Source organism: Carassius carassius, chromosome 11, assembly GCF_963082965.1.
Source record: "Carassius carassius chromosome 11, fCarCar2.1, whole genome shotgun sequence".
Lineage (NCBI taxonomy): Eukaryota > Metazoa > Chordata > Actinopteri > Cypriniformes > Cyprinidae > Carassius > Carassius carassius.
In genome coordinates this window covers 25,163,061-25,186,585 of record NC_081765.1, presented here as the reverse complement: position 1 = coordinate 25,186,585, position 23,525 = coordinate 25,163,061, and the positions used below count along the sequence as shown (strand labels likewise).

The window sequence follows — 23,525 nt, the reverse complement described above, 5'->3', positions numbered from 1 at the left end:
TGCCTTGGGATGACCTTTTTTCTCTTTGAAGCACAGACCAAGAATGCATAGTTTACATTGTGGGAAATTATCTAAGACTTTAAATTCACACTGATTCATACCTCAAGAATCAGACGGACCTTGAACTTGGACTTTGCATGACCAAAAACCTGCTTTCTCAACAATTTGAATTTGGGTGTGTAGGCGGTCGTTCCAGCCGAATAAGTATTCCGATGGCAAGGATTTCATTTGGAAATCATGTTAATTTTGCTGAAAGCTACAATTTTATATATATATATATGTATATATATATATATATATATATATATATATTTTTTTTTTTTTTTTTTTTTTTCTCTTAACATAAGCCAGACTTATTTTGGGGAAATTGTTTTAAGAATGATTGAGACTGTTACGCTGCTGCCAGAATAGTGAGTTGGCTTTTTATAAGAAGCAAATGAGTAAGGAAACATTTTGATTCCATTTCCCATGTACAAGCTTTCAAAATTCCAAAAGATTTTGGTCTCTGGCAGCTTTTCCCTGCTGCCCACAGGCCACACAGAAGGAGAGGAGTGAGCAGTACATATGATACTGTATATCCTGTGGCTTCCTTCAGAAGCCAATGCTTCAGCAAATCTGAGTAAATAGCCATACATGTATTATTTTCTTAACACTATTTTCCCTGACATTTTGACCAGCAGGTTTATGGGCACGAATCAAACAGTTCTGCAAGATGGAAATTCAAAGAACCAACTAGCCCCACATAAGGCTCCAAATTTCTTTTTAAAAATGAAGAAAAGTGACATATTTCCCCGTACCTTTCAGACAATCTTCTCTTTGAATGAACTTTGGTTTCTTCTGAGTTTTAGTCTAAAAGGAATGGTTCTGTCATCATTTATTCACTCTCATATGACTTTCTTCTGTAGAACATAAAAAGAGATGTTTTCATGACTGAACTGGTCACTCTTTTCCATGCAATTACAATGAATTATTTTTCAAAAAAAAAAAAAAAACAAGATTGCAAAAGCATATAAGAAATATCAACAAGTGGTAAATAGGCTATATAATATGTCTTTCTGTTTAACTTTGTTATTCACAAAAACATTCTAGCTCTACTTGACTCATTCAGAGAGAAGTAGCTGTCTGGTTTGTGAACAAATCTTTCTTGTGAGTCATATCTTTTCAGTGACTCAAACCGATTTGGCTCACAAGTTCAAATAACTGACTCAATGATTCAGTTGCAGTAGGGAGAGGGGAAGACTATAAGAGAATAAAGATTTACATTTCAGTTGGTTTCTAAACAAAAGCTAAATTACAATTTCTGAACAACTGGAATTTAGCATATGAGAGTGTTGGTTACTTGGTCATCCAAAGCAACTTGCTGGAAAGAACAATGAGATCAATGGGATCTCAGTGCCTCTGTGTTCTTGGACTACAACAACTTGTACTTGGACTCATTCCTGAAAAAAAGTCAAGTTAGTAGTCCAGCTCCATCAGTAGGGTAACTGCCACCCTTATAAAAGGCACATAAAATTGTGTTGATACAGCACTGGCTTCAATCAGTTTGCCAAAATATTTGCAATGCTGTGCAAGAAAGTATATGACAGAGCTACTGTCCACTGACATTCAGAACTTCAGTGAATGGTGAAAAGAGCTGCATCATGCTTCAGTGCAACTGTCTGTCCACCAGTGGTCGGAGGATTGCTCTGTTTGTTATCACTTGACCGACTGCATTTACACAGTCAACCCCCGCTGATTATTTTGCTGGTCGCAAAGTTTACTATAGTGTGTTTAGGCCCTGTCCTTGGAGCATGTCCAGTTATGACTACTACTGTAAACCCCCCCCACCGCGCTGACACACCAATCTGTGGTAATTTTTTTGCTGGAAAGCAGTATATTACAGAGGCTCTGCAGCTGTGCATTTAACTGTAGTAATACATGTTTTTCTAGATATTATATTTAACAACATAATGAAATGATCCTACAGCATTGAACATTCTGAAAGACTAGTTGAATGCTACTTGATTTGCTTGATAAAGGCTTGATAAAGGCTCCGCCCCTCTAAGTTCCTGTTGCTAATGCTTCTCACAATCAGCTGAATGGAAAGAAGCCTCATCTTGTAGCAATTACAAGTTATAACATTAGTGTAAGAAAAAAATATAACTGTCTAATATCAAACCTACCGACCTATTATACCAAAACCTAAATAAAAAGAATGCAGCATTACACAGCCTTATAAAAGTTATTTTGTATCATTAAGCAATTAAAGAAAACCCCACCTTGCACATTCTTTTTGTACTGTAAATGATGGAGTGTTATAAAGTGAATATTGTCTTTGTTTATCCTCCATTGATGTCTGGAAGACTTCAGACGTTCTCTTCCTGTCATGCTTCACTGGACTGCGGGTCTGGCTCAGGATTGTGTGTGGGTAGAGGTTAACACCCTGTTTTCATTAATGACAGTCCAGATGTGTCTGTTCACTGAACACTACATTTCACCGCATGCTGCCTGAGCCCAAGCCAGACACCCTGAGTGTATATATACAGTAAAGACCAAAAGTTTGGACACACCTTCTCATTCAAAGAGTTTTCTTTATTTTCATGACTATGAAAATTGTAGATTCACACTGAAGGCATCAAAACTATGAATTAACACATGTGGAATTATATATGGAATTATATACATAACAAAAAAGTGTGAAACAACTGAAAATATGTCATATTCTAGGTTCTTCAAAGTAGCCATCTTTTGCTTTGATTACTGCTTTGCACACTCTTGGCATTCTCTTGATGAGCTTCAAGAGGTAGTCACCTGAAATGGTCTTCCAACAGTCTTGAAGGAGTTCCCCGAGAGATGCTTAGCACTTGTTGGCCCGTTTACCTTCTGTCTGCGGTCCAGCTCACCCCTAAACCATCTCGATTGGGTTCAGGTCCGGTGACTGTGGAGGCCAGTTCATCTGGCGCAGCACCCCATCACTCTCCTTCTTGGTCAAATAGCACTTGATGCCTTCAGTGTGACTCTACAATTTTCATAGTCATGAAAATAAAGAAAACTCTTTGAATGAGAAGGTGTGTCCAAACTTTTGGTCTGTACTGTATATATTAGTAGGGGTGTAACTGTACACAATCATGGTGGTTCGGTACGTACCTCGGTTTTGATGTCATTATAATGCCCACAATTTAATTAATTTCATTTCTTCTTTTCTCTTGCAAATTGACTGAGGTAAATGAAATGCTAAGTGACATTTTGTTTACGAGCTGTTTTATTGACGTCTTTCCGCAGTTGAAACACTGATTGAGTGATTACATGGGGCATGAGATGTTCATTCATGTTTATTTTGCATTAAAACTAGTAGTAAAGAGGAAGAGATGATCGCACTCACTGCTGTTTGAATGGAGGCGTTTATATGCAAGCTGTCATGCCACATCAAAGAGCATCAAAATGGCATTTATTGTTTGAATCTCCCGAGAAAACTGACATTCTTTGAAAGCTGATACATTGTTTCTTAACAAAAGTAATAATATATAAATCCGGAAGTTTCCAATGAAGTTACGCTCATGCAGTGTAATTATCTCAGAGTTTGAAGTTAGGACTAAAAGGTGCATAATGGGAATGGCACGCTATTAAAATAAAAAAAGAAGAGAAAAAAAAGAAGGCAGAGACGAATAGGGAATGAGAAGGGAGTGGGCTAATCCCCTGAAGCATCCATATATTGCTCCTTACTCCTCTCCCACTGCTTGTAAACGGCCTGGAATGTAACGTTGTCTTTGGACCCCATGTGTGTTGATGTCTCCAGTATGGAGAGATTTATGTGTGCAGACATTGCCTAAAGCTCCCTCTTTTTGACTTTTAACAAGGGCTTTGAAGCAAGGGTAGAGTCTTCCAGCATTAAAGTAATATCAGAGGCACATTCTTTCATTTCTTAGTCAGTTATGCATTGTATCTTTGTGTGGCGGCTGTATCTTAGTCAACGTGTCATGTCTGGCAGATAAAACATAGGTCAAAATGAGTTTGTCATTGCCCTTGTACTTGTGAATCTTCTCTCACGCAAAGTTTGCAATGCATAAGAGTGCATTTTAAAAGAAGTAGTACTTTCAGAGCACTTTAAATATTCCTCAGAACTCAGATGGTAACAGTATACATATATTATTCTTTATTTTCAAGCACACTAATGTTGGAAGTACACCAGACATTTTTAACATCAAACTGTCGAAAAGTAAAAAGATTAAAACCCATGTGACTGAACTCAAAAAAGGAAAAGTGCAATGGACTTCCTCTTTCCAGTCTCGTTCCATATGTAGGGCACAACTTCTCTGACTTTTACTTTCTTTAATGAGCGTGGAAGGGAATGGAGCTACTTCTTCAACTTCTTGATCAGAATCTCAAGTTTTCAAATAGACTTTACACCACAATCAAATGCCTGTGGACCTTCCGATAAAACAAAATCAAGCCATCCCCCTGCTTTCTTTAAATCCCCTTTTGGGGTTGGTCAGTCCCCCATGTGAAATTTAAGATGATGAGAGCAGGGGGATCTTGGAAAGCCATTTACTTAACTGTTTATAAAAGCCACATGAAGGAAACTTTGCACAAATCCACTTAACCGCTTGTGAAAGAGCTTGTTTCCACACGGACAGAAGGAGCAGCATGACTGGAAGGGAACAAAATGGAAAGAAAAATGAAGCAAACTATCCACCGACAGCAATAAAATGATCTTTTTGTTTTTCTTGCCAAGGTAGGATCAAGGCTAGGTGCTTTTACACCATTTGGGAAGCCGAAATGATAGTATTTCCCACTCTAAAATGGTATCAATCTTCTGCAAAGACTGCAGTCTGTTCCTGATAGTGGGCGGTCATACATCTGACAGGAAGAAAAAATTTGACTCAGTCAATAGGCCTTCCTGTAAGCTGCCTGTGTGACTTCTCGGGTGTCGGGCAATGGTGGGGTCAGTATTGACTGGGGTAGTTTAAAACCAATACAAAAGTAACTATTTGTTTCATGCACTACATTTTTATAGTTTGTGCTACCGTATAGTTTACTACATGGTGGCCTTATCACATCGCCCAGTGGTCGTGACACCAGTGGTTTTAAATGGACCACAAAACCAGTCATAAGGGTCAATTTTCCGATACACCTACTGTATTTGACTATCTGGAATCTGAGGGAGCAAAAAAAAAAAAAAAAACAACAAGTCAAAAACACCTACAACACCAAAATAAATGTGGCCTGCTCATGCTACCCTGTCAGAGATCCCCTTTCTCTGGATCAGAAAACCCACTGCAGCGGAAGGGCCTCATTTAGAGAAACAGAAAGGCAAGGCGGAGATTAGAATAATTTAAGGCTCATGTGACACTGAAGATTGGCGTTCAGCTTTGCCATCACAGGAATAAATTACATTTTGCAATATATTAAAATAGAAACAGTTATTTAAAATTCCAATAATTTTTCACAATTTTTTTAAATAAATACAGCCAAGCAAACTGACTTTGGTCAGGATCATGTCAGGACACATTAAATTCGAGAACACAGGTTTAAAATTTGGTCTGAACTGGTGGGAAGGAATGTGTGGTGGTTGGAGGAATTTCTTTGCAGATTTTCCTGTGAAACACTGAAACTTTAGGTATCATGTACCTACACCGAGCACACATTGTTTCGGGGGAACTGAACAAAAGCTGGACCGAGCAGCTAATAAATCCTGCTGATCCCCTGTAACCACTAAACTGACCTCAATAAAAGAAATTCTGCACCATAAAAGTCCTAGCAAAAGCTGTAAATAAATAGACAAGACGAAACAAAAGGTATTGGCCCAGTTTCATAGACAGGATTTAGCCTAAACCAGGATTAAGCCATAATTCAATAAAGACGTTTAAATAATTTTTATAAACATACCATAGAAAATAGCATTACTGGTGTCCATCTTAAGACAAAACAAAGGCACTGAGATGTTTTAAAGATCAATCAGTGTCAGTTTCTTTCAACTGAAACAGCTGATTTACATTTTAGTCTAGGACTAGGCTTAAGCCTTGTCTCTGAAACCGGGGGATAGAATGGCTCAGAAATGCTTTAACTAAAGGGCCTTTCGCACCGCGGGAACCTTTTAATAGTACCAGAATTAATTTTGGAACTACCCACTTTTTGGTGTTTTCACACGTATACGTATTCCATGTCCATTATTGTGAAACCTGCGAGACACAACAAAAACACAGTTCCAATCACAGTGTTTTCCATCCTGCTGTTGTTAACGTTGTTTTTCTTTATTAACATTGTTGAACGCCACTCACAATTGACGTCACGTCACTCCATATGTACACACTGTAGATGCAAATGCAACCCTTTAAATGGTACTGGGAAATAGTTCACACAAAATCTTCCCAATACTTTAGTACTGTACATTTAGTTCTGGAACTAAAGCGGTGCGAAAGGCCCTTAAGTTGAGACCTGCTCCTGGAGATCTATTGCCTAGCAGGATTCAGATCCTCTAACTCTACTCAAACACACTTGAACCAGTGAATCCAAGTCTTCAAATTCATTAGCAATTACAGGCAGAGTCTGAAATAAACCATGTAGAGAGGCAGATCTCCAGAGCCGAGACTTAGTGAGTGTGTGGGTGTCCTACTGTTTTTACAGAAGAACTAAGAATGTCTTCATATATTGCATTTGTTCAAATAAATTGCAGACTAATAAGAATAATTTGTTCAAGAACTGACCATCACTAAGTTAAGAAGAGCTAGGATGCATCACAATTTCCATTGAAGAAGGACTCAATTTTCATTCGTAAGGACACTATACACTAAATACTATACAGATGTAATTATTATCCAACAGTCTACTGATATGCATTATCGGACAATGCATACATACAAAAAATGTATGCATAATCAATGCACATATTTGTTGATTTATTAATATTATATGGGTATGATGCAACACAGAATTGCATTGTCATCAATAACCAGAATGTACTATGAAAAAAGATTATCTTAATATTGAAGACGACTCTCAAAATAAGCATTATCTTTACATGAATTTTGTCTGGCAGGCAAACAAACTTTATTGGTGTCACCCAAAACACTATGAAAAAGTGCATTACCATCTCAGCACAGACCCAGCAGGCAAAAACCATGATGCTAACAAGCGCAGACAGCCATGATTAGTAATACATAACTTCTGGTCTCCAGTGGTTCTTCACTATCACTGAGGTTTGTATTCAAACACAGCCAGAAATGAATAAACAACACAACAAAATAAATTACTATTCCTTAAGTATTTCATGTTATCATACTTTTTGATTTTCTAAATATGCAAATGAACTCTTTTAACATTCATAATATGCCACAACATCATACAATGAGACAAAATATAACCAACTCTAATATAACCAACTCTATAACCTTCCAAAGCCCAAGCACACCGATGCCCTATTTCTCATTTTGTCTTAAACAATTTATGATCATTGCTTTCTTATGGCAGGCCACCAAACCCCTCATTAAACAGTAAGATGCCATAATATGAGCAGGTCATTAGCATTTCAAAGGTCTTTCACCATCTTCATGTTTGTCAGATGGACAGCGCAGTCCACTGCTCTCCCTGAAGCTTTAAGAAATTTATAACGTTTATACTCTGGAGGTAAGAAAAAGGTCTTTCAACCTAGTTAGAGAAGGGTTTTTTTTCATCACACATTCACTGACATCTTTTAAACATGTACAGCCTCTCACCGTTCTCTTCACTCTTTCCTTTGCTTCTTTGAGTCAACAAGTGATACATGAGCAAACCGGTCCAATATGCAATACATTTCTGTACATACCTCAGATGACAACCTAGGGTACAGCGTAATCTAGGGTGTTAATAATCATTTAAAATTATTATTTTGTAAAAAAAAATGGCTAAATTGTTTTAATAATCATTTAAAACATTTTAATTAAATTATTTAAACTAGACTAACAACAACAATTTCCAAAACAGCATAGTTATTGGTAACCAAATCTAAAACTACTTTTTTTTTGTTTTTGTTTAGTTTTTTGTTAATGAAATAAAACTGGAATGAAATATAATGTAAATATAGTTGAAGTCCCAAAATTACTAATATTTATTCAACTTAAAATTATATCATAATGTATATATTAGGGCTACACAATTAATCTAATTTCTAATTGCAATTATGGATGCCACAATTACGTAATCGTTCAAAGTCCACTTATGTTATTCTATGTGCTAAAGATTCATGTGATCTTAAGGGTTTTTCCCATTATTCTATTTTTAGTTTTAGTATAACATTATAATACCACTCAACCCCTGGTTGGACAACTCAAACAAACAATTTGTTTTTTTTAAAGCACCACAAACACTTCGTAAGTCAAACTACAAATGGCCTTTACACAATAAACCAGGACAGGAAAGAAAGTAATTCAATGGTGCATAGCCTTTTTTTACTAATGTAGTGGGCAATTTTACACTTGAGATCACTGTACCTCGCAATGCTGTGGTCGGTGAGGGCTTTTTGGGAAGGTCTGAGAAACTGCTGCCATCCAGGCCTGACCCCTTGCATTCCTTCTTTTCTGTGCTGGTTGGACTCGTAGTCTCCATGATGAGCCTGAAAGAGAATAAAAACAACTGATTTTTAGCGTTATGTGAGATTTAATCATGTCAGTCACACAAACAGATGCCATGAAACAGTTAGTTAGCAAATAAAAAGAGGGGTTGCAACTGGACTCCAAAGTCCTAAAAATGCATGAAATCTTCCAAATGGCGATCAGAGGCTGTGACTGAAATGTATCCATTACATAAACTACAATTCTAAAGAAAAATCCTTCACTTTCCTCTTTTCTGTCTCATGACTTGTCTGTTTATTTTGAGAGCTTAGAGGAGCCGTTGTAGAAATGCCATGTTACCAGAAGAGAAAAGGCAGAGTGCGTGTGGAGAACCTCCTCTATGGCAGTTCTGTCGGAGCGCTCAAGTGCCTGAGCTGAAGGCAGATGACTTGGCAGCACGCCGCTTGTTTAACTTTGTGTAACCTACAAGATTATCCTTGGTTCAGAGCAAACAGTGAGTGGTTTAGGATTGAAAAGAGGTCCGAATTGAGGCCATTCAGTCTCTGATTGTGGCTGCCCATGTTGTTTGTTCTTCAGCAAATGAACAAGTATGTTTAATATGCTTTGCATAGCATGATATAAGCAGAATTAGCTTAAATAAATAGGGCAACAATAATTTCCACATAAACACTTGTATAATGTAACACATAAAATCTAGCCTAGTTAAACAACAAAATGTTGAATAGACTGAAGAGCTGAGTGATTAATCTAATTTTGTTTTCAATTATGATTTAGACTTATAGTGCAATGATTATGAAAACAAAATCATCAAGATAATAAAAGATTATACTTCTATAATTGTTTAATAGTTTTTAGTCTCTTGTGGAAGTGCACTACTGTTGATCTTATTTAAAATATTTGTATATTATTTATTCAAATTCATAGTTAATTATTTTTATTTATTATTTTTAAATTTATGTTCTTGTAGTTTTTTAGTTGAATTAAAACAATTTTTAAGTTCAATAAATGCTAATTTATTTCTGAAGTCAATGATTAATCGTGATAAATAATCCTGATCTCAGTACTGACTAAAATTATAAAATTTTTACCATAATCAACCAGCTATTTGGAAGCCTGTTCCCCTTCAAATTAAAAATCAAAATCGGGAGATTGTGAGATAAAATTTAAGATGGAAATACATTCACAACTATGAAATAACGAACTCTGTCACATACTTTATATTTTGCTTTTCTAAAAAAAAAAAAAAAAAAAAAAAAAAAAAACCCTGCTTTTTTCATACCACAAGCACTATTTAGGGAAAATAAGTACATATTAGTGTGCTGTAAAATGAAAATGATGCATGCAAACTAAATGATGCTTTACTTTTGACCTTCTGAATGTTGTTTCTACATGCTAATCCAAAATATAATTTTCTTATGTTCAGCATCCTGTAAGAGTACCTGTGGCCACATTCATCAGCCATTTCTTGTGCCAGTCAAACATCCCTTTGCCAAGGTAAGCCGATTAGAGGTGGACTGTTGGAGTTGGCCAGCATCTGTCTCAGTGCGTGTTAGCCAAGAGGGTACATTTGCAGTCCTGTCTCACTGACACCTCTTTACACTTTTCTTTGGAGATGTAACTAAACATTGTAGATGTCAAAGGATTCATTTATACATTAATAATGAGGCCTCCTAATGTTGCTTGTGAAGTCAGTGCTGTCATCAAATCTACACAGGCCAATTATAACAACTGGGACATTTCTATATGTCTCTTATGGAAAACAGCTTCCAGGACTCAATGTTTTTCTTGTTACATATCATTAGCATGATTGTTAAAAAAGAATATTAAATGAAATGAATCACTTTTGACGACATTAGACAAACACAAATATGCTTTTACTGGCACTGGTCACCTTCATTTGCCGGTAACATCTATTACTGCAGCCAAATCTGCCTTGGAACCGACACACAGTAAAAATGACTCATAAATACCTGTCAAAGATGATAATCAATTATTTCAATAACATGCACCATAACATTTCTTATTACCGATATCTAGAGTGTGGATCCAATATAATATAAACGAACAAACCAACACTATCATTCAAACGCCTGGAGTTTTATGTTTCTGAAAGAAGTCTCTTATGTTCATCAATGCTGCATTTATTGTATCAAAAGTACAGTAAAATTGTGTATTTTTACAAATTGTACATATTAAAATCTGTTTTCTATTGTAATATATTTTAAAAAATTATTTTCTTATTTAATATTTCTTACTATTATCAATGTTGAAATTAATATGTTTGTGTAAACCATAATATTTTTTTTCAGGATACATTAATAGAAATATAAAGGTAGAAGTTAGTAGAAGAACAACATTTATTTGAAAATAAAATATTCTGTAATATTCTAAATGTTTTTACTGTTACTTTAATGAATCATTGGCAAATATAAATTTGAATGTATATATATATATATATATATATATATATATATATATATATATACAGATTTTTGTGAAGATATATCTGCAATATATGTGCAATTTTGCTTAAAAAGTATATATATATATATATATATATATATATATATATATATATATATATATATTCAATGGTCAATCTTTCCTTTATAAAGAAATATATGCAATATATATGCAATTTTGCTATATATATATATATATATATATATATATACACACAAATACACACAAATAAACACACACACACACACACACACACACACACACACACACACACACACACACACACACACACACATATATATATATATATATATATATATATATATATATATATATATATATAAAAATATAAAATGTATTTATTTATTTGCAAAATTCAATGGCAGGGCTGGGGTGGTTCTAAGCTATACGTAGTCATCCGAAAAATGAAAAATTCGATAAACTCATTTGCATAGTCGAGATATAAATTCCCCATTTTACTCTTTTCTTGTCCAAGTCTGTCTAAGCCTAACTCTGACCCTTTGACAAAAAGCTCTGACAGTACAGGTGTGTGTAACCAAGTTGACAGGTGGCGGCGAGGGTGGAAACCGACGAGAAAGCTACTCTGTTCTTCTGCGTGGCTGCTTTGACAAATGTAGCGTGTGAAAAGGATCCGCGTGACAGAGTGGTGTGAGACCACGCAGTCTTGCGGGCTAATCCTCCATAGCCGCCCCCGACCGCATTCCCCTACCTACTGCTGGGCCAGAAAGTTCAGGCGTGCTTGTTCACAAAATCCCCCCTTTGAACACTCCTACTCATAGATTGACCATGTAGACAACCTTTACAAATTGTCCATCACAGATAATGATAAGACCTGAGCAATTCCACAAAAGTGTGCTGCAAGGGAAGAGCAGAAAGAGGACATGTGATTCACTTTATACTTGTTGTAAATTTGATTTCCTTCCACCCAATAGTTTGACAAAGGCGAGTGAAGTCAAGCAATAAAGCTGGACACAATCCACTTTAACTTCACGCAACTTTCCCTCCAATTTTGAGGAATGCAATTACACCGACTACTTAACACTAGCAATTATGTGGACACCCAAAGTGTCAAAAGTGTTTTTCTTCCAGGGAGCTCCATGAACTTTTCTTCATTTTCCCCTGAATGCATGACAGGCAGCTCTGACTGCTTCTTTCAGTGCCTGTAATCAGTCTGAAAGGAAGCAACAGGTGTGAAAAAAATCATCCACCCCACAGGACTCAGAGGGTGAAAAAAAGGACAGGTCGACAAAACCCAGAGATAATGAGAGAGAAAACCCTGTGGCCCTTCTGAACAATCAAATGGATGCTGAAGGAAAACCATGTTCTGTCTTATACAGCTGAGCATTTTCTATCAATAAGTGATGAGTGCAATTCCAGAAGCTCATGCTTTTTTTTTTTTTCTTCAACACTCTGATAGCATCATAAGATCTTAGCGGAAAAAGAAACCAAAAGATAAATACATAAACAAACAGCTAAATTAAGAAATAAACACTTTCTGTATGACAGTGACATTAACATGTTTGGCTTGGAGCTTCATTCCTTTTCAACTGTGTTACGACTTGCCTCGCGCAACACAATGGAATGCAAGCTTCCTATTTGAAGATCTCTCCAGTCTTCTTTGGCATCTTATCTTTTGCATTAAACCAAGCTGAGGATATAAATCACATCTGTGCAGTCATAAATGGAAGTGTGAATTATATTCAAAATAACTCATTTCTAGCTCAATACTAAGTGATTAGACAAGACTGTTTCTTTACACTGAGTGTCAGTTTGCATTTGGAAAGTGTCATCTTGTTATCCAGGGAACATGGATAACATTACAAACATGAAGTGCATCTAATGTCATGAGGTCAACAGGGTCAGGGAAGTTATTCTAAAATGGTTATCAATAATAGATTACTAATTGATTTCTCTATATTATAATGGGATCACTTTGCTAATTACTCCCACTGAGCCATAATTACATCACTTTTGAGTAATGACTTTAATACACTCTACTACTTTTCCATTATCGTATGTCTTCTATAAATGTATTTTTTTAAAGAATACTTTTACTCAAGAAGGATGCATCCAGTTGATCAAAGGAGACCAAAAAGGACATTTATAATGTTAAAAAGATTTCCATTTCAAATAAATTCTGGTCTATCCAAAACTAAAAAATGACTTTTATGACTGAAATAAACCTTAATGACGTGCAGTATAAACTGTTTAAGTTGCTAAATTATTCTGATTACATTAACCCTTTTTTATAGTAAAAAGTTAAAACACTGCTTATGCACTAATGCAACATAAGGGGGTCACTGAACCACAATTATGAAAAAAAAGAGAAAAAAGTCAAGTCAGTTTTTACCTACAGTAGATCTTGGTCGTTTAAAGTCAAAATGCTTCTAATAAACTATATTTCATGGCATTCAAATCCAAATTAATGACTTATTGAAATATGACACTAAATTCCCAATTTTCATTTTTAAATCTTCATTTTTCTTAGCTGTTTACTGTTCATAAGTACGTATGAATGAGCTTGTTTTAACAACACCGCACAACCTCAATCTCACTATTGACCTTCATAACAACCTGATGCACTGATGAATACGAATGATCGTGGAAGTCAGATGTTTCTGAGCAAAGCACGTTTTAGCACTGACAGACATGATGAGCTGGCAGGCAGTTATACCCCTCTGACCAGCAAGGAAAATGTCTGAAAGAGCAGAGGATGACCTTTACACCCCACTCCCCCACCAAACCCCAAAACTCCTGCACACATGCAATATCCTGTGCTTGATCTCTTTGTCCTCCTAAAAATCTGAAGCAGATGTTGACTTTACAAGCAAGTCTAACGTTTAAGAAACCATCTCAGCGAGGGTCAAAGCGGAGCTCTGTCGAGTGTGCTGAGAATGTAGTTGTATATGATTGTGCACCTAATTAAATCGTTGAGAGCTGTGTTTATACTACAAGTGTTTATAAATAAGGTGAGGCTTTCTGAGAGGATACTTTAACAGAGCGTGGTGCAGCTGTTGCGTGTCACATCACAGATCTCAGGAAAGAATTTGTTCTCTCTGCACACCATTTGCTCGGGTCACTAAACCAAATGGGTAGTTAGCGCTCTCTCGCTTCAGGCCCAGCTGTCATCCCTCCGTCTGTCCTCCCAGAAAGAAACAGACACAAATGTTAATTACACGCTTGTGAAAGCAATTATAGTTGTGGTGTAATGTAGTTTCAGTGTAATTAGCAGCTAACTTACTGAATGGGACATATTTGATTGTACAGTTTGGCTCGGGAGCTTGAGGGTGTACTGTATCATTATGGGTAAATATCATTTAGGCTAAGGAAACATTATGAATGCCGACCGCATACACAGCACATGGCTGTTTCTGCAAATATGCATGTTTTTAAGCAGCCAATTTGAACAAATGTTACAAATCTTTTTTTTTTCTGTTTGTAACAAGTCAATAACTATGGAGGCGTAATGCTACAGAAAATTTAATTAATTAATGCCTTCATGAAACAAATAGAATCCTAAATTAAGTCCAACATTTATTTATGTATTGCCTTTTGTTATTAACTATTTTCTTTGTTAATTTCTAACTTGAATTCTGTATTCAAACTTTATATTCTTCTATTTATTATTAAACTATTTATATATATATATATATATATTTTTTTTTTATTAATAATTAATTTATATATATATATATATACACACACACACACACACACAATACATTTAATTTGATTAAATAATGTGTAATGAACATTTCTGTATTTTATCATATTTATATATATATATATATATATATATATATATATATATATATATATATATATTTATTTATTTATTTTTTGATGCTCTATTAATATTCAGTCTAAATAAAAAATTAAATCATAGTATAAAATCACTGTGGTGCAAGACCTCAAGTGTGTTTTGCTTTTATAAAACTGCAGAAAAAGCAATATGATAAAATACAGAAATGTTCATTATGCATTATTTAATCAAATTAAATGTATTGTTTAATTTCAGCCTATCTGTAGACTGTTTATGGTTAAAGTGATCATAAAGATTTATCAGCATTTAATTTATCAGCAGTTAACATGGCTTGTATGATCAGAATTTAGTGCTAGAACTATTCAAATAATCCTTTCACTGTTGTTTGTTTATGAGCATGCACAGTCCCGTCTTGAAAATATCAGTCCATCATTCTACTATATAAAGTCATCTCTGAACCCTAAGGTCCACACATCTCCTATCTTCATCTTCAAAAGTGTGATGCTTCTCTGTTATCTTGGTCTCTCTGATGATTTCTTCATGGTGTCTGCACATGTGAGTCTATTTTACAGCTTTTTTTGTTGTCTGTTTTGCAAGTCGGTGTTCTGTCAGCTGTGCAGGGGTCGGGAGGGTGGAGATACTCTGGTATCTGTAACGTGTGAGGGTGTTTGCACGGATTCCTAATTTTACCAGCTGCTTTACACCCTGAAACTTCGTCCACCTGTGAGTTGGCTGTGATTACCTACTGGCCACTTAAAAGATCTTCAGTTTATTGACAGCACTGTTATAAATATAAATTTCAAATATCAGGCCATAATACATATTCTGTAATCATTCACTCTTCCTCATTTTGTTCCAAACCTTTTTCCCATAAACTATTCTGCATATAACAACAACAGTTATTAGTTACCAGGAGCTGTGAAGCTCCAAAACCCCCCAAAAAGATGATAAAAGCATCCATTTGAGGTCCAAACAAAGGTTTTCTGAAGCCATATAATGGAGTGCTTGAAGAATGATGACATTGTGAAGGCCAGTCCGTAAGTATGCATCCCTCTGGTTCCCTTTACACAAAGTCAATAGGACTTTTCCATTGTCTTTTGAAGAAAAAATAAAGCTCTGTGACCAACAAATGTTTATAAAACTTCCATGTTTTGATCCTCAATGTAATCTTCACAAATGAACACAACTTTTATGAATTATGAAAGTGGCAGAAGTAAAAAGCTAAAGCTATCCTACGAACAAATTACACCACTGTCGAATGACTTCAATGTTACCACCACTAAGCTTCTGACAAATCTTTTAATCTTTATTTAAAATCTACAAGCTGGAAAGTTTGAGTTGGAATAGTATGAAAGTGCACAAGTACAAACTAGTAGAATAGTTTCCCTGTTCTGCATGATGGTGTTTAATATCCCAGATAACCTCTGTAGTCCCATCTAGCCACTTATTAGCTATGGCCTTTTATTTAAGACACAAAAAATGCTTAATAAAAATGATGACTGTGGCATTACTGATGTGTTTTACATCGCTGTGAAAATATCTTGAGCTTATGGTAAGCACGGACCTTATTAACCAATAACCCATTCAAAAAACCTATTAATGCTAACTCATTTCCAGCTTTTAGGATTCACTGCTTCAGCACTCTATTGTTTTGAGTAGGCTATATATAGTCTAGAATAGAATAGATCAAAACTGAACATTGTTATACACAGAATAATAGCAGAATTTTTTCCTTTTCCCATCCCTTTTCATGAATGTTTCTAATCTTGGAGACACTGTCCTAAAGATCCCAGTGTTGGGTGTCATATATTTAAGCTGCACCGGGAATTGCGAGATGATGACATCCAGCACAGCGTAGTAAGAGAATTCCACAGCGAGCGGCGCAGCCTGGCCGAGGGCCAGCATGGCGTTCAGTGAGAGGCCACGAGCGGGAGTGGACATGTGTGTCTGGGGAACGGAGCGGGCTGATTGCTAAAGATTACCACATGGCTTCTCCTTGCTCAACACATCCAGCTCGTCTTCCAGTGTGTTGGAAAGGAGTCTGTGACCTGGCAGGGATTCAGCGCTACACTTTGGATCTTCCTGCTCATCCTATGGAATGCAATGAGACTGATCTATCTACCCACTCCATTCCTAGCAGGTCTGGTCAGGAGCTGGTAGGCTGTCTGATATCACAACACCCTTGCATCGACTTCTCCGTTTCCAATAACTCCAGAAACAGAAGACTACCCTGGCGAACCGCTGGTGGCCTCTGTGCAATTCAGACTTGGTTTCTGCATCCGATTAGCTCTGACAACAAACACTTGGAATAGTGTGCTATTGTTTCAGCCTGTGACAGTGAGAAGGTAAACTGCAACTCAGAGGCTGTGAAGATGATACAATAACTGTAATAATGATCCAGGCAGCTACTGGGAAGAGGTTCCCATAATGGAGAACTGGATAGCCTGTCAGCAGCCCTTCAGGAATTAATTAACTAGCACATCAAAGCTAATCCTCTGAGGCCACAGTGTCACACGGTACTTTGATTTAACGCTGGCTGTGGACTTGATAGTAAGCTGCACATAATGCCTATCTTGACACACACAGGTTTACATTCTGTCCTCCCTTACTGAGAAGTAAAACTTCTACTAACTCAGTAGTTCACAAACTTTTCAGGATAAGTACCACCTTTGATCCAAAAAAAAATAAAATAATTTCAAGACAGTGCTGGGATTTGTAAAGAACTTATCGATTCCTGTTCTGGGTTTTTATTCATCTTAACAATTCCAGTTCCTTAACAGCTTTATCGATGATTCTTTTAGTAGTTTTAAGGAGTATTTGGGGAAAAAAAAGAAATGTAATTCCTTTGAATCGTTTCAGTAATAAATTGAAAAACACCATTTTAATAGGTTGTCACAGACTTTTTAGAGACGGCATAATTAAAATCCAATAATTGGCCTGAATATTTAACAACTACAATAAACAAATACAAATTTACATTTTTATAAAATACTACTAGCAAAATGCAAAATGTGTCTCTTAAATATCACCAACATATGAACAACCAGTCACTACACTGATTATTAGTAAATTGTGTGTGTTTGATTCACTAAAAAGAACTGGCTCATTAGAGTCATTTGTTTCGGGAATCAGTTTACACAGATCCACTAACAAGAACTGACTCATTAGAGTCATCTGTTTGAATCAGTCTACATTGTTTGCATTATATATTTTTAATTCAATAAGAACTACTAAGTAACAGTCTCTCACTTGCAAATTGGTTTACACAGGTTGCACTATATGGTTTTGGATTCACTAAAAAGAATCAACTTATTGAACTAATTCATTATTAGAGTTAATCGTTAGAGAATTGGAGTACACTGGTTGCATGTTTTTCTGCTTCACTAGCAAGAACAGAATCATTAGAATCATCCTTTCAAGAATTAAACTACACTGATCACATGTAACGTATAACATAAAATTGTACTTATTAAGTGCATGAATATAAATGTGGTGCATGGACTTTGATTGCTCTTGAATAAATCTGTATTTAGATCATACATTAGAAATAACACTGAAAAATATTTAAATAAGCCAAATTGGAAAAAAATTAAATATGTAAAAGAATGAAATACAGTAATAAATAAATAAATAAAGGACTATACTGAGTCGTGGGAAACTCCTATGCAGTTTGAAAACCACTGAACTCATTCTGACTGTTATCTACATATAATTCCCAGCACCACAGCTTGTTTCCATGTTCTATGGATATTCCAACATACTCAGCTGTAACTACACCTCATCTAAAATTCAAATACAGACTTGTAATTTTGGTCAAGTATGATGTATATTCATGGTCAGCTAATAAAATAGATTTAGGACTGTCCTCCGCATACTGTGTCTGGAATTTTGCATGAATCACAGGTGGACGTGTGGTTTGGGAACGTTAGCCATTCACTGTGTATAGAGTCACAGCTATGGCAAGTCAAATATAACTTAATGTAAACAGTATACATTTCAACTGTTCATTTTTCAGCTGTTCTTTAAAAGGTGGGCCAAAGGAAATGAAAGGGTGCATGCATGAGAGCCAAAAAAATGTGATGGAGAACAAAGTAGAAAGTTTACAGCTTAACAGGCATCAGAAAAAGTTGAACGGCGTTCTTGCCCATCTACTTTCTTTACCCGCACACATGAGCATGACCATTGGGATCTGGAAATAATATAAAATGCATTGCTGCAATATTAAAAATAACACATATGTTAAGTCTCCAGCATATGTAAAAGATCAACTACTCACTCGAAATGAAACTTGCTATTTCGTCTTGGCCATAGTTGCCGATGACTAATGAGGTCAATCAATCAAACTCTGGCCTTTCTCTGATTTGCCATATGCTATTTAATGGCTTAGTAAAGTCTTTTATATGTATATAAGAGTGTGTGCGGTTTCATGGGTTTCTTTCATGACATCGGTACAGACTTAACAATGCCGATAGTTGCATGAGAGAAAAAAAACTGTCAAGGACCCCATCCACACTCATAAACCGGATCTGATGTGATCCTAATTAACCCCAGACACTTGTGAGAGAATGAGGCGGATGTCTGGAGGGGTGTCCAACACCAGCTACTAAAATGCAGGGATTGTCCTGTGTCCTACGGGCCAAAGCCAAGGAGATGGGTTTCAAAGAACATCCTTTGAGAGAGCAAAAGAATGTAAGCAGCTACCACTTCTCACACCTCTGTTTTCTCATCACACTGCCCTCATCTTCAATTCAGAACGACACTAGAAACACGACAAACAAACCTGAAACACAGCTGTCTTTCGCAGCACTTTTAACTGCCATTAAAGTCTCATCAATTCACTTTGAGACACAAGTGTACTTCAGGCACTCTTCCTTGGCATTAAAGAGATTCAAGGTCTTGCCTGACACACAATGATGACCGAGATATAAAGTCAAGTCTAGTTCTAGTTCAACTCTTTGAGATTCCAAAGAGTTAAGCCTTTTTTTTCACTTGACAATTAATTTAGTTTGCTGAGGATGTTAAAAAAAAAAAATAATAATAAATGATTTGATTTGTATTCTCAAGAATATGACAATGATTGGGAAAATGTCAAAAAAGGCAAATGTAAAAATAAATAAATCTTTATAGAAATTTCCTTGATATTTTTGTATCCGAGGTATTTTCGAAAACTTTTTCTTTGAATGTCATCGCTTTGTCTTGTCCTTGGCTGGTGCATGTGCAGTGCCATTCAAGGACCCCCTTTATGAGCGTTTGTTAAAATCTCCCGCGGAATTCCAAGGCCTGATTTAGGCAGCAGGACAAGAGGGAAATGTGTGAAAATGTGCAGAGCAGCAAGGAAAGGAAGATGAAAGTGACATGGTCGACCCATGCTTCAGAAGCTGATGACCGTAGCCCAAACCAGACTGAATAATCTGAATGCACCATCATTTTTTTTTTCTTTCTTTTTATAATCCTTTCACTCGCTCTGCCTCTGACTGCTGCCGCTTCTCATTCTACACAATGGGAGATTCACTAAGACCTTTTATTCTTATGCTAATGTTCTCAGCTGGACATCACATTAAATTTAACACATGCACACTTTTCTGTTTTTCAGGAAAACAAGGCATGCTCTTGCCGCACTTTTTTTGCCAATCTTTTAAACACACAAAGTGAAATTTGGATAATACTTTAAATTCTTTGCAATACTTTTTGTATGTAGTTACTGGCAGCTAGTTACTTGAGCTTGTCTGTCAACAGAAAAAAACAAAAAATCTTCTTTGAGAACTTGAAAAAAAGTATGGTATTTAGAGACAGACTTTATTTTAAGAGAGCCGAGAACTGCTTTTTTAATTTATTTTTTTATTCAGAAATAGTAACATTTTTCTAAACCATAAGTGAATCATTTTAATAGCTTTTGGGTCACCAACACTTTTTGTTTTTTTTATTGCAGAAATTAATTGCATTATTGCATTAACTATTCTCATCAATCTGCCGCCGGATGACTAGATGATTTGAGATCTGGATATAAGAAATCAAAAAGACTTATGCAGTCCAAATCTTAGCCATAATTATATATATATATATATATATATATATATATATATATATATATATATATAGGCCTATTATATAGGGATGTCCAGATCCGATCACGTGATCGGAAATCGGGCCCGATCGCGTGGTTTCAGACTCGATCGGAATCGGACGTTACCTACCGATCAGGAGTCGGATATATATATATATATATATATATATATATATATATATATATATATATATATACATATATATATATATACATATATATACATATATATATATATATATATATATATATATATATATATATATATATATATATATATATATATATTCTCATTAATTTTTAACACATCTTTTGTTATGTAGTGGCACAGAGTTAGACCCTTTTGACTCCACACAGAAACAGCGACGCGTGCGGCATGACATCACTTTGTTTTCAAGAGCTGGTGTGAATAAATATAGATTCAAACTCAAAGAGACATGATAGTTTGCGCATGACCTGATATTTCATTCGGACCCAGAATACAGCGAGATGAACATCACAGAGCGATAAAAACTCACACGCAGTGTGTGTCTCATTCATACTCGAAGCCGGAGCGCGCTCTCGCGCTGATATCAGGATATTCCTAATATGGACAAAAGCGTCCAGCTATGCTGTGGTGCTCACAGGAAAACAGAAGCTTATGCAAACACGAAGACGTTAATATACGATCACGACAATAAATTGTTCTTCAAGTCATCTCCAGCAGGTGATAAATAAAGTATGAACAATGCAGTGCTGATTGACATAGTATTTATAACAGTATAGAAACTATTCTGCATTATTATGTGATAAACAGTGTTTGTAGTATATAAACAAATCATTATTATTTGTTATTGTCCAGCATTTATAGATTTCTAAGCCAATTAAAAGCTAGAAATTAGAAAAACAATAAAGTTGCCTATACTACCAGTCAGAAGTTTTTGAACAGTAAGCTTGTTAAGGTTTTTTTTTTTTTAAGAAGTCCCTTCTATTCACCAAGCCTGCATTTATTTGATCCAAAGTACAGCAAAACAGTAAGATTTTGAAATATTTTTACTAGCCTATTTAAAATAGCTGTTTTATATTTGAATATATTTCAAAATGTAATTTTTTGAACATCCTGAACATTTTTTCGCTCTTCTTTATTCTTTTTTTATGTATTATAGAAGTATCGGATCGGGACTCGGTATCGGCAGATACTCAAAATCAAATGACTCGGACTCGAGGACAAAAAAACCTGATCGGGACATCCCTAATATTATATAAGCGCAATGTCTATAACTACACATTAGCACTTACTAATTACTTAGTCAGACTGAAGTTTCCTTAGCCTTAAATACAACATAACAGCAGCCTACAACAATAAAAAGTTGGTTTACTTTGAGTCCAACAAGACAAAAGTTTGGTTCAGAAAGTAAATCAGATTAATTCAGTATGACCGATGAATAGTCTCATTTGTTCGAGAATCAAACCTCACTTGTAGCGTTGTTTGTTTTTAAATCATCAAAAGAGCCGACTCGAGTTTTAAGGATCAGACTATGATTTTGATTCACTTCAAAAGAACCGGTTCAAGTAGTTGGCAATCAGACTACAGTAGGCTGCATGCTAGGTGTCGGCGCTAAATAGAATTGTAGAAAACTAAACGAAGCTTTAAGAACCGGAACCCTTCAGAAGAATCTGAATCGGAAACGGAATCGCTAAATTCCTTGCGATTCCCATCCCTATCTGGGGCACTTGACAAAAGTTCAAGATTGCTCAAGTCAATAAATATATAGTGCAAAGTAAACTGCCTAATCATCTTCTCGTCGGCATGGCTATATATTGTAGCTTATGACACATACCGCATGTTGATGTCGCTACATTTGAAACAATGTTAATGAAATGTAAGCTCATTAAATCTGCATGCACACTGTATTTGCTAATTTAAGAGTAGCTAAATCATAACGAAATACACATTTACCTGTTTTGATGCTGTAAAGTTCGTCAGTTGCTCAGTTGTCCAGCGTGCATCCGAAAAACAATGCAACTGTACTTACAACAAAAATGCTAAAAGTGCCTTGGATTCTGTCACTAAACTCCATTAGCGAATTATTTTGCTTTGCAAAAGCAAATGTTCAAGGAAAAACTACATCATTCGCGGACGACAAAGCGCTAGTTGCAAACTCGCAAACTTTGACGATCCATCATATACGCGACTTCAAAAGACTAGTTACTCGAACATTTAAAACTATTTTTAAACACGGCTGAAATGTAGCCCAAGCAAGTTTGTTGAATCGTAAGATGTATGTGCGATGGGAGATCTGTTGGCGTGATTTGTTTTCAATCCAATCTGCCCTCCTCTATCTCCACTTCTCCCCCCAGTTCTTTGAGTTTTGGGCCACTCTCTTCACCAGATGGGCCGGGTTACATCAATCCAGAGGTAGTTGAAGCTTAAGAGGACTTCGCTTTCAAGTTTCACTGGAGATTTGCCAAACCTTTGCATAAGAATATTTTTAATGTTTTCTAGTGACTCAATGAGCAATTAAAGGTTTGTTGAAATAACGTTTCTTTCTTTTCTTTTCTTTTCTTTTCTTTTCTTTTCTTTCTTTTCTTTTCTTTTCTATATGCAACTTTATATAGCCTACCTCATGTGTTATTAACTCATAATTTACACTGTTAAAATATTATCCCAACATTTTTCCTATTTCACTTTTCCACTCTTTTTCCACTT

The 23,525-nt window shown here is 35.7% G+C and overlaps 1 protein-coding gene across 2 annotated transcripts in view; it reads right to left on the bottom strand.

The window, feature by feature from the left end:
- The window catches only part of LOC132153080 (zinc finger protein GLI2-like), a 71,181-nt gene extending 47,983 nt beyond the window's left edge, over positions 1-23,198 (bottom strand). For both annotated transcript variants that reach the window (XM_059562261.1, XM_059562262.1), the window contains exons 1-2: positions 22,776-23,198; positions 8,445-8,566 (exon numbers count right to left, since the gene is read on the bottom strand). In XM_059562261.1, the coding sequence (XP_059418244.1) occupies positions 8,445-8,559 (115 nt within the window). In that variant the 5' untranslated portion in view covers positions 8,560-8,566; positions 22,776-23,198. The remainder of the gene's footprint in view (positions 1-8,444; positions 8,567-22,775) is intronic.
- Between the last annotated feature and the right edge of the window lie 327 nt (positions 23,199-23,525).